At 64.8% G+C, this 10,457-nt stretch overlaps 1 protein-coding gene across 2 annotated transcripts; it reads left to right on the forward strand.

The window, feature by feature from the left end:
* The first annotated feature begins 1,692 nt into the window (after positions 1-1,692).
* HRH3 (histamine receptor H3) lies at positions 1,693-6,621 on the forward strand. 2 transcript variants are annotated; one of them, XM_073888304.1, is made up of 4 exons: positions 1,693-2,243; positions 3,268-3,434; positions 4,541-5,301; positions 6,121-6,621. In XM_073888304.1, the coding sequence occupies exons 1-4, from the start codon at positions 1,994-1,996 to the stop codon at positions 6,146-6,148; spliced, it is 1,206 nt and encodes a 401-aa protein (XP_073744405.1). In that variant the 5' UTR covers positions 1,693-1,993; the 3' UTR covers positions 6,149-6,621. The 2 variants fall into 2 exon arrangements, with proteins under 2 accessions (XP_073744405.1, XP_025720875.1); XM_025865090.2 differs by having other exon boundaries at positions 4,541-6,621.
* The last annotated feature ends 3,836 nt before the right edge of the window (positions 6,622-10,457 follow it).

A 10,457-nucleotide genomic window follows, 5' to 3' on the forward strand; every position in this document is an offset into this window, starting at 1 on the left:
GGGGTCTAGCGGCACCCCGCTGCTCCAGAGACTCTCCACATTGCTTGTCTCACCACCAACTAGCTGCCCGGTCCTGGCACTGCCCTGCCCACGGGGCACACTGGGGCGTGGTAAGGAGAGGCTGCGGAGCCTGTAGGGGGAACAGGGCTCGCTTCTGGAGGGGAAGAGTATAACCAGGTACTCAGAGGAGGCTTCTGGGACGACGAGCTGGAGCCCCACACTCCTCCTCCAGCAAAGGTTGTCATAAGCCACGGAAGAGTGGGTCCGCTGGGGCAAAGGTCTGGGGTCTCCTGCTGCAAACAGCTCTGAGGAAGGGTTAGAGGGAGCCTAGTCTCCCCCACTTCCGAAAGTTTCTGAAGTACCTCTTGGGGCTAGAGAAGGGGGTGGGTCCTTGCACAGTCAGGAAGCTACTGTAAGTATGGGGGTGCCTGTGTGTGCCAGCACCTGGGGTTGGGACAGCAGCCCCTTCCCTCAGCCTCACTGCCCCCCACCCCCGCGGACTCGCCCATTTCTGTCCTCCTGGAGGCTTCTGCAGATGTGCGCCGCTGGAGACAGAACAGAATCACTGCTTTTCTCTCCCTCAGGCGCTGTTCCCTGGCTGTCTGCTGTCTGATGTGTGTGTGTCTAACTGCCGCTGGTGGGTCCCCAGCCTGACGCTGGGTGGCTGTTACCCTGGTCTGTGGGTGTCTGTGTGTCTGAGTGTAGGCGCATCTGTCTGTCTGCTGTGAGTGCCTCCTGCTGAATCTGTCCTTGACCCTGTCTATCTGAGCGTGTGTGTCTGGGGGGGAGGGGTGCTCCCTCCCGCCGCCTCTCCTCCCCCATCCCCTCCTGCAGGCGCTAACGCAGCTGCAGCAGCTGCTGCCTTGGCTGCGCCCTAAGCGCAGTGACCTCGTCTGTCCCTGCAGCAGTGACCGCCCCACTGCGCTGTCAGCCGGGGGAGGGGACGCATGGCTGAGCTCTGAACCTCTGGCCTCTCCCCCCTCAACCTGGGGCCGCCTGCGCCCCAGGTGGGTGTGCTCCCTTCCCAGCTGGGTCCACTGGCTCCCCATCTTCCCTTATGTAACTCCGCAACCGTCTGTGCCTTGCAGGTCACCCTAGACCCTGCGCTGGGGCCTGCCCACGGGGAGACTGAGACCCCGAGTCCCACGCATATGGGGGTTGGAGCGGACCCCTGGCCGGGGCTCCGGCTCCCAGAGACCCCTCCCATCCTTTCTCTTTGGGACGTTCCTTCCCCTGAAACCCGCTTGCCTAAAGCATGACAGGAGGAGGGGTCTCGCGGGGCAAGTTGCCCCTAGCGCAGGTGCAGCCGTACCCCCCTCATTCCAGGTCCCCACAGTGTCCCCGGCTCCCGACGAGGGCCGGCCAGGGTCACCGGGGCTGAGGGCACGGGGCAGGCCTAGCGGCGCAGCTACCGGCTCCTCTGTACACGGGCCGGTTGGCAGCAGGCGTGTGCCCCCCGCCCCGGCGCCCGCCCGCTGGGGCCGGGCTCTCCGCCAGCCGCCGTGCGCTCCTGGCTGGGGCTCCAGCGGCCCGGCGGGCACGCGGCGCTGTCCGTGGTGCTGCCGGCGCCGGGCGGGGCGGGGGCGGGGCGGGGGCGGGGCGCGGGCGGCAGCCAATGGCGGGGGCGCTGCGCGGGGCGCGGGGGGCGGCGGGCTGGGCACGGGGCGCACTCGGCTGCGCGCTGCACTCGGGGCGCACCGGCGCTCTGGCGGCGGCTCGGGCTCTCGCTCCGCTCCAGGTCCGCCCGCGCTGTAGTGGTGGTGCCGCTGGCCCCATTCGGCCCGGATTCCGGCCCGGGCCCCCTCGGCGCCGCCCGCTCCGGCCCCGTCCCGGGCCTCGGCGCCCGCGGACCATGCGCCGGGCACCACCCGGGGAAACCGGCCGGGCCGAGAGCCCGCAAACACCAGGCTCCCGGGCCGGGGCCCCTCCCGGCCGCCCGGCCGGCGATCCTCGCCCTGCCCCGCGCCCCGGCGCCGCCTGAGCCCGCGGGGCCATGGAGCGCACGCCGCCCGACGGGCCGCTGAACGCGTCGGGGGCGCTGGCGGGCGAGGCGGCGGCTGCGGGCGGGGCGCGCGGCTTCTCTGCCGCCTGGACCGCGGTGCTGGCCGCGCTCATGGCGCTGCTTATCGTGGCCACGGTGCTCGGCAACGCGCTGGTCATGCTCGCCTTCGTGGCCGACTCGAGCCTCCGCACCCAGAACAACTTCTTTCTGCTCAACCTCGCCATCTCCGACTTCCTCGTGGGTAAAGCCCCCAGCCCCCGCCCGAGCCCAGGAGTGCCCAGCCCGGCCGGGCCAGCAGGGATTGGAGCGTGGACTAGGGTGCTTTGTTGCTCGGGCACAAGCCCCGCCGGGGAGCCCTGTTTGGGAAGGGGGCATTCGGGACCCGTGGGGCGGTGGGCGCGGGCGAAGTTCCTTGCCTCCCCCACCACAGGACGGGGACCCGGGAGGAATGTTCCTCAGGAAGGAGCGCCGGCGCGCGGGCGCTGGGCAAGGCGCAAGGCGCGCAGCGGCTCCTGCGCCGTAGTCAAACAAAGGCTGCTGGCGGACTCAGGACGTGCGGAGGGCGCTGGGAGAGGTTTGGGGGAGGGGACAGAGAAAGGAGTTTTTAGAGCCGTGGTGGGGGAGGGGGCCGTGGGGGAAGCGGGGTGGGGGTGGGGGAGATGCTCGGAGGAGCGCGTTCTCACGTGTCCGTGCGCTGCTGCCGGCTTGGGGGCGGGGCACGCGGAGGGGGCCGGAGAGCCAGACACCTGTTGGGGCTGCTAGGTGCGTCTGCCAGACGCTGGTGGCGGTGGGAGCGGCTGGCGCGGTCGCAGCCAAATGCCCTTTGAGCCAGGAGAAAGGGTTTTTCGTTTTCTGAGCTGATGAGGAAAGGCTGTCCAAAGGCTGGGATAGGGCTGGGGTCCAGCAGGCAGAAGGAGAGGGAGGAAATTCTCCTTCCTCTTTTGGGCTTGGGAGGACTGGTCTGGAAGTCCCAAATCAAGGCTCAGGGTCTCATGGTGCCCAGAGGTCCCCACCCCTGGATCTTCCCTCCTGCCCCCAAGTTCAAGGGATGCCAGTAGGACTGGAGGCTAGGCAGGGGTTGAAGGCCATGGGCCGGGGAGAAGTTGTGCCTGAGAGGGTGGCGGGGAGGGCAAAAGGTAAGGCTTGCTGGTCCCAGGAAAGTGGCCGCTGTGTAACCCCCAAGTCCTGCCTGTCTCTCCACTGTGGTGGGCCTCACCCCGTGCGCCCGTCCAGCCATGGCCCACCCTGGCCCCATTCTCCCACAGGGGCCTTCTGCATCCCACTCTACGTGCCCTATGTGCTGACTGGCCGCTGGCCCTTTAGCCGGGGTCTCTGCAAGCTGTGGCTGGTGGTGGACTATCTGCTCTGCACCTCCTCCGTCTTCAACATCGTGCTCATCAGCTACGACCGCTTCCTGTCAGTCACCCGCGCTGTGAGTCTGGGATGCGCTGCCCGTGTTCTGAGCCGGGAGGAGGGGTGGTCAGGAAGGGGCCACAGCAGAGGATGGCCATTCCAAGCTGTAGGCGGAACCAGGTGAGCCTGGCCCCTGCTGGCCTCACACCTGACATACGGGGTACTCTGTGGTCAGCTACCCACTCAGTAGCCAGTTGCTGCCAGTAGGATGGGTCCTGGGACGGGCAGGAGGCACTATCTGGACCTGGCTTCAGGTGTTCCTGAAAGAAGAGGGACAATTCAGCCTCCACCCTGGAGCAGGTCCAAAGTTCTGAGAGCTGAGGGAGGATCTGGGCCAGAGGCCCTTGGCGGTAGCTCCACCACCCTCACACATACGTGTGTGTGCGTGTGTGGGCACGAGCATACCCCAGGAAGTCAGGCATCAGCTTCTGGCTCCACAGGCTTCCCTTGGTGTGAGTGGCCACCCTGAGTTAGGGACGCTGGACCGCCTGGCTTTCCCGCGTCACTGCCATGCAGGCGCAGGGGCAGAAGCTGGAGCCCTGGTCTCCTTTGCCTTCTCATATCCTCCTTGGTGGCTCGACCAGTCACTCTGAGCGCCCTCTGCTGGGGGCCTTATGTGTCCTAGTCTAGAGAGACGGTGGGACAGAGGACAGAGCATGGGTTCGAGGTTAAGCCCCAGCTCTGTCCCCTTGAGCCAATCCACCTGCGGTCTCCGCCTCCCTCCCTGAGCCACCAGGAAAGTGAGGGTGGTAATGGAGCTGCTGAGACATCCAAAAGGTGCCGAGCACAGAGCTTGGTGCCCAGTGGGCGCTCAGCGGACAGGGGACAATGGCAAGATGCCCTCAGGATGCTCACCACTGGTGGGGGTAGTACGAAGGTAGCCTGGCACAGAGGTAGCATTCAGGGTCGATCTGAAGGAGGCTGTCCGACTGTAGGAGAGCGAGCCGGGGCATCCGCCAGCCCAGGATTCTTGCAGGGAGGGGAGGGAGGCCATGCACAGAGGCCCAGAGGCTGCCGGTGGGCGGTGGGCGGTGGTGGTGGTGGTGGGGGGGTGCTCCCAGCCCCACTGTGGCTGCCGCCTGGGCCCGGCACCCTTCCCTCCTGACCCAGCATGTCCCACGGCAGGTGTCCTACCGGGCCCAGCAGGGTGACACGCGGCGGGCGGTGCAAAAGATGGTGCTGGTGTGGGTGCTGGCCTTCCTGCTGTACGGGCCGGCCATCCTGAGCTGGGAGTACCTGTCTGGCGGCAGCGCCATCCCAGAGGGCCACTGCTATGCCGAGTTCTTCTACAACTGGTACTTCCTCATCACGGCCTCCACGCTCGAGTTCTTCACGCCCTTCCTTAGCGTCACTTTCTTCAACCTGAGCATCTACCTGAACATCCAGAGGCGCACCCGTGTCCGGCTGGATGGGGCACGTGACCCCGAGCCCGCGCCCGAGGCCCAGCCCTCTCCCCCGCCGGCCGCACCGGGCTGCTGGGGCTGCTGGCACAAGGGGCGAGGGGAGGCCGTGCCGCTGCACAGGTACGGGGTCGGGGTTGGCGAGGCAGCCCCTGGCACCGAGGCCGGGGAGGCGGCCCTCGGGGGCGGCAGCGGTGGGGGCGCCGCGGCCTCACCCACCTCCAGCTCCGGCAGCTCCTCACGGGGCACAGAGCGGCCGCGCTCGCTCAAACGTGGCTCCAAGCCCTCGGCATCCTCCGCATCGCTGGAGAAGCGCATGAAGATGGTATCCCAGAGCATCACCCAGCGCTTCCGGCTGTCGCGGGACAAGAAGGTGGCCAAGTCGCTGGCCGTCATCGTGAGCATCTTCGGGCTCTGCTGGGCCCCATACACACTCCTGATGATCATCCGGGCCGCCTGCCATGGCCACTGCGTCCCTGACTACTGGTACGAGACATCTTTCTGGCTGCTGTGGGCCAACTCAGCCGTCAACCCTGTCCTCTATCCTCTGTGCCACTACAGTTTCCGACGAGCCTTCACCAAGCTGCTCTGCCCCCAAAAGCTCAAGATCCAGCCCCACAGCTCCCTGGAGCGCTGCTGGAAGTGAGCTGGCCCTTCATGGGCACCTGGGATGCCGGGGCAGGGCCCTCCCACTGCCACTCCCCCTCGAGGCTCTGGTTTCCCCTTGTGGGCAGCTGGCCCCTCCGTCTCCTTCCTGGCTGCCCTGGCCGCCCCCCAAGTGGGAGGCCCGCCTTGTCTTTGGCCCACCCTCAATGCCACGGCAGTATGAGACCACCTGCCTGCAGTGGAGGCAGCTCGGTGGGCGGCCCAGAGAGGCCCTCGCTGCCTGAACCAGAATGTGGACGCCCGCCTTGCCACCCAGACCCTAGCTCCACCCCGGGAGGGGCCGTCCCAGCCCTGCTGCCCAGCCTCCACAGACGGTCTAAGGGCCAGTGGTGTCACCCTTCGCACAATTACCGCTTGGTGTTCTTCCCAAAGCAAGAGATTGGTGTGTGCTCCGCGCCTTGTGACGCAGCAGTTTGCCCCGCACGCGCACACACCTGCACACACCTGCACACACCTGCACACCCCGGCCCCCGCCACCCAAACAAGCCTGGGCCATTGGCTCTGCTGTCTGTCCCTTGCTTAGGCCCAGGCGCCTGCTCCTACATCCCTTTTCCCTCCAACTCCCTCTGCCCCCAAAGTGTCAAGTGCCCCCCAGGAACCTCGCGGCCGTTCTCTGCTCTTCCATTCTGGGTGTTTCAGGAAGACGAAGAAGAAAACACGTCCGTGAACTCCATGTTCCTTGGCTGTTTAATCAAGGGAGACAAAATTGCTGAGGAGCTCAGGGCTGGATTGGCAGGTGTGGGCTCCCACGCCCTCCTTCCTCACGCTGCTGCTTCCGGCTGAGCTGCACCAGCTGCTTCTGCCCACCCCGCCCCCGGGCTCGGGGTGCGGGGCCCTGATGGGCAGCTCTGAGAGCGGCCGGAGTGCCGGACGCCTGCTTATCCAGAAGGCTGCCCCTCCTGCTCCATCTGCTCAACCAGCTTCCTTGGGCTGACGGGTAGGGGGGGCACTGGCCATGCCCCGAGGGTCCTGAGGCTTGCAGGGGCAGCCCGAGGAGACCAGGGCCCCGGGGGGTGCCCAGGGGTGGGGCCGTTCGCCATGTGCCGTGCACCTTGTCGGCGCTCTGCATGCTCCGCTCCCCGCGTGCCCACTGCACTACCCTGCAGACTTTGAGGTCCACAGTAAAGCGTATTTTTTTATTGGTGCTGATTTCTGAGGACTCGTTGTGGGGGGGTATGGGCTGAGCTCCTGTACTTCAGTCGGGACCCCAGGGAGATATGAGACCACCCAGCAGGGCATGAGGAGCAGGTAAGGGGGCAAAGGCTGGCCTGGCGGGTCACACTAGGTTTGATCCTGATCAGGGACATGTGCCCCAGCAGTGCCCCCACCATGCACACCTGTTCAAGAGGGTGGCATGGTGCTAGGAGGGGCTCGCTCCAGCCTTGAGAATATGACCCACAGCCCCCCCTCCCCTGGCCCGGTGCAACCCGTCCCCCCCCCCACCCAGGACCGGGGTTCTCATCTGTCTTGGCCATGATCTTCCACCTGGGGAGCTTCCAGGAGGCGTGGGGACTAGAGCTGAGCTCAAGGGGTGGAGGGGAGGAGGGATGGGCCCAAGGAGGGGAGGCACCTTGGTCAGAAGAGCTGTCCTGGGCAGAGGCCTTGAGGCCAGACTGAGGGCAACAGATAGGGACAGGGAGAAGGAGAGGGTGGTGCCGGGTGAGCACGGGTCCAATAAACAATCCGTCCCTGCAGCCTCCACGGAGGGGGCAGACACTGCTCCCACCCCAGGTGCTCAGAGTCCACTCGGAGAGGGGAAGAGACTAGCACAACTTAGGGGAGATGCAAGCTTGGGTGGGTCAGAAGCCACCTCCTCCCGGAAGCCTTCCTTCCTTTCCAGCCACCAGAGCCCTCCCTCCCTGACTTCATGTTCTCTCCCCACCGTGTTGGCCCTGCTCCCACAGGACTTCAGACAGAACCTGTCTGGTGATGCTCTCTGACAGCCAGACGCCACCATCTCCCCCTCCGGACACAGGTCCAAAAACTCTGCTGCTCACCACTGCAGAGCGAAGCTGTTCGCACCAACGTGCAAAAGCCTTCCTCCTCCAGGCACCTCGCACCCCACAGATGTAGCTGCACCTTCATTTCCCAAACACCCCAGAAAACTTCCTCCAGAATCCTAAGCTGGCACCCATTTTCCCTGCACCACCGGGGACCCCTCTGGTCAGGGTGCTCTTCTGGTCCCCCTCCTTGGTGGCTGGAGGGGCTGGGTGCCGTCATGAGCAGAGGCTACAGTGGGGGCAGCAGGAGAAGTGGTGGCAGAGGCCGCGGAGGCCACCGTCCGCGGGGCCCAGAGCTCAGGCGCGCCCTGTGGCGCGGCCAGCAGCTAGCCGGTGGCTGCCCTGCTGGCCCCGCAGGGCCTGGCCCGGCACCCCCACCCCCCGGCGGGTGTCCGTCCCTGCAGCCCAGAGCTGTCTGGGGAAGGACAAAGAAGCTGTTCTCCGCAGTGGTGGGCGCCACTGTGCCCACTGCACAGCCAGAGCCCCCGGCTGCCCCTCCACCCAGCCCTGCTAAATGGCTACAAATTGGAGGATAAAAGCGCAGGCTTTCAAGCAATTTTGTCTTCAATCTCTGGAAACTGCTGCTCCCCGAGCTCCTGCGTGGGGATGGAGGAGGAGAGAAGAAAGACACTGAGTCTATTGGGCCTGAGTCCTGCAGCAAACAAACACGCCGAGGGGGCCTTTCTCCTTGGATTGGACGCGCTGGGGGGAGAGACAAAGCCGGCAGGCCCAGGGCAGGAGCGGCAGCCTCTGCAGGGGTCTGCCCACACCAGCAGCTGCTGTTTATTAAGCACCTACTGTGTGCCAGGCCCTGGGAGGCGGATCAACAGCCAGCCGATAAGCAGGGCCATTCCCACGGGGACATCAATGGGGCAGTGGGTGGAGAGCAGGGGTGCTCTGGCTCATTGGGCAGGGGGATGGGGAGCCTGTGTGAGGAAGAGACGTTTCACTCGTTCATCTTGCGGACATTCGCTGACCCCAGTGGCGGGGCGCTTCATGAGGCAGGGGGACCAAGCCTGGGGACTGAAGGAAGAGCCCGCAGAAGAAGCGGTGCCCCTGGGAACAGGTTCTGGGTGTGGGTGCTGGGATGAAGACCCCATGTCTTCAGGGAGCCATGCAGGCACACCCCCATCTTTCTGCAAAAGACCAGGTTACCCAGTGTTTCCTTTGAGGAGCCAGGGGCACGACAAGGGATGGCTAGGGCCTCTCAGGCGGGGCTCTGGAGCCCTGCCATGTGGGGCAGCCACGAGGCTGTCTGTCCTCTCCCGCCCCCATCCCATGCTTACGCTCATAGCTGGGCTGATGGGTGCGAAGAACCTTTCCACCAACATTTGCTGGAGTACCCTCTGTCCTCACAGCCAGCCCACGAGGGGTGCTCACATTCTCCACTCGGCAGATGCGGGAACCAGGGCTCCAGAGGCTGGGAGACTGACCCTAAACCCAGCAGGCAGTAGGGGCTAGGACTCCAGCCCTCCCATTCCACTGGGTTCTCGCCTGGGCACCACGGGGACAGTGTTGTCTGGAAGGGGTCCTGGGAGCCTTGGGGCCGGACCTCAGCTCTGTTGATCTCAGCACAAAGCGTGTACCGAACATCCACCGTCTGCTCTCTGCTGTGCTGTGCACAAGGAGCTGGGAAAGTCACCCTTGCTGAGCCAGCAAGTAGGGGAGAGGAGGGAGAGGAGGCAAGGTGGGCTGTGGAGTTGGAAGTCCCAGTGCCCAATTGCCAGGTCAGGCAGGAGGCCTGGGGAAGGGGACTGCCCCAGCCTGCCCAGCGGGTCCGGGTGGAGGCTGGGACTGAAGCCAGGTATCCTATGGAAACACCTAGCGCTCTCTCCTTCCTGTCCCAGGGGTGGCTGGCCTGGTAGCCTCCAAGGCTGTCCCCTCCGAGGCTGCGCCCTGGAGGGAACACAGCTGGTGCGGCCAAGGCAGAGGGAAGCCTCATCAAAAGCTGGGAAGAGGCAGCTTCCTGGTGCCATTGTCTGAGCGGTCTGGATCCAGCCTTGCCTAAAGCTAGCACCTGGGCCTTTCTGTTTCATGAGTCACCAAACACCCTTTCCTTCCTACAGCTGACACAAAATGGGGTTTTGCAGTGTGATGGAAAATGTCTTGTCCAGCAATACTTGGCCCAGGTCAGCATCCCTCTGTCTCGGGGGCAACAGATCATTCCTGCTCATGGGAGGCTTGTGTCTCTGATTAATAAAAAAAAAGGGGGAAGTGAGTTACTTAGTAACATAGTAATTAGTTGTTTGTAATGGTTATGGGTCAGGAAGCAATCTTTCAACACATTGGGCTCTGAGGGTAGAAAAGGCCACCTGCCTGTGATGTCCTTCCTGTTCGCAGGGTGCCATGCAGGGACCTGACCTGGCCCTCTGCTTGGCCTTAGATCTATTCACCAGGGCACCCAGACGGCACTCAGCATCCTGCCCCCAGGGAAGCAGGCGGCTCACTGTGAAATCTGTCTGATGGGAATTTCTCAGAGGGGCACAAACATACGTACGTGTCTGTGGGGGATCCATCGCAGACCCCGAGGACCCCGAGGACCCCGAGGCCGAGGGCAGAGCCACAGCCTGCACGCGCCGCGTGCTCTCCTCCGCATGCACACACGCATGCACCCGTGGTCCAGGGTCAGTGATGACCTGGGCACAGCCAGGGAGTGTCGGTAACCGCGGAGGACACAGGACAGCTATCAGGCCGTCGGTGATGAAAGTTGTGTGAATGTGGCCTCTGGCTCGGAAAACACCTTCTCGTCCTGTGCTCACCCTCCCGTGACAGGTGAGGACGGGATGAAGCGACATGAGCGACGCGGGCGGGTGACGCGGTGCGGGGGTGCACCTGACCTTCTGACCCTGCGCCAGGGGGACCCCGTCGCTGAGACTCGGGGGGAGGGAGCAGGGTTGTGTCCTTCAAAAGGAAAGGAGAAGGGAGAAGGGAGAAGACGCTTTTGGGTGTAAGGAGAGGAGGCGGCGAACGGCACTG

The sequence above is a fragment of the Callorhinus ursinus genome, unplaced genomic scaffold (assembly GCF_003265705.2).
Source record: "Callorhinus ursinus isolate GAN/ISIS: 27379988/994484 unplaced genomic scaffold, GSC_fseal_2.0 scaffold89, whole genome shotgun sequence".
Lineage (NCBI taxonomy): Eukaryota > Metazoa > Chordata > Mammalia > Carnivora > Otariidae > Callorhinus > Callorhinus ursinus.

What these genes read in the sequence shown, in the direction of transcription:
- HRH3 (XM_025865090.2), top strand. Translation starts at nt 1,994, where the DNA reads ATGGAGCGCACGCCGCCCGACGGGCCGCTGAACGCGTCGGGGGCGCTG. An exon ending in CATCTCCGACTTCCTCGTGG is followed by an intron (nt 2,244 to 3,267) that starts GTAAAGCCCCCA and finishes ATTCTCCCACAG; the next exon opens with GGGCCTTCTGCATCCCACTC. An exon ending in TCCTGTCAGTCACCCGCGCT is followed by an intron (nt 3,435 to 4,540) that starts GTGAGTCTGGGA and finishes GTCCCACGGCAG; the next exon opens with GTGTCCTACCGGGCCCAGCA.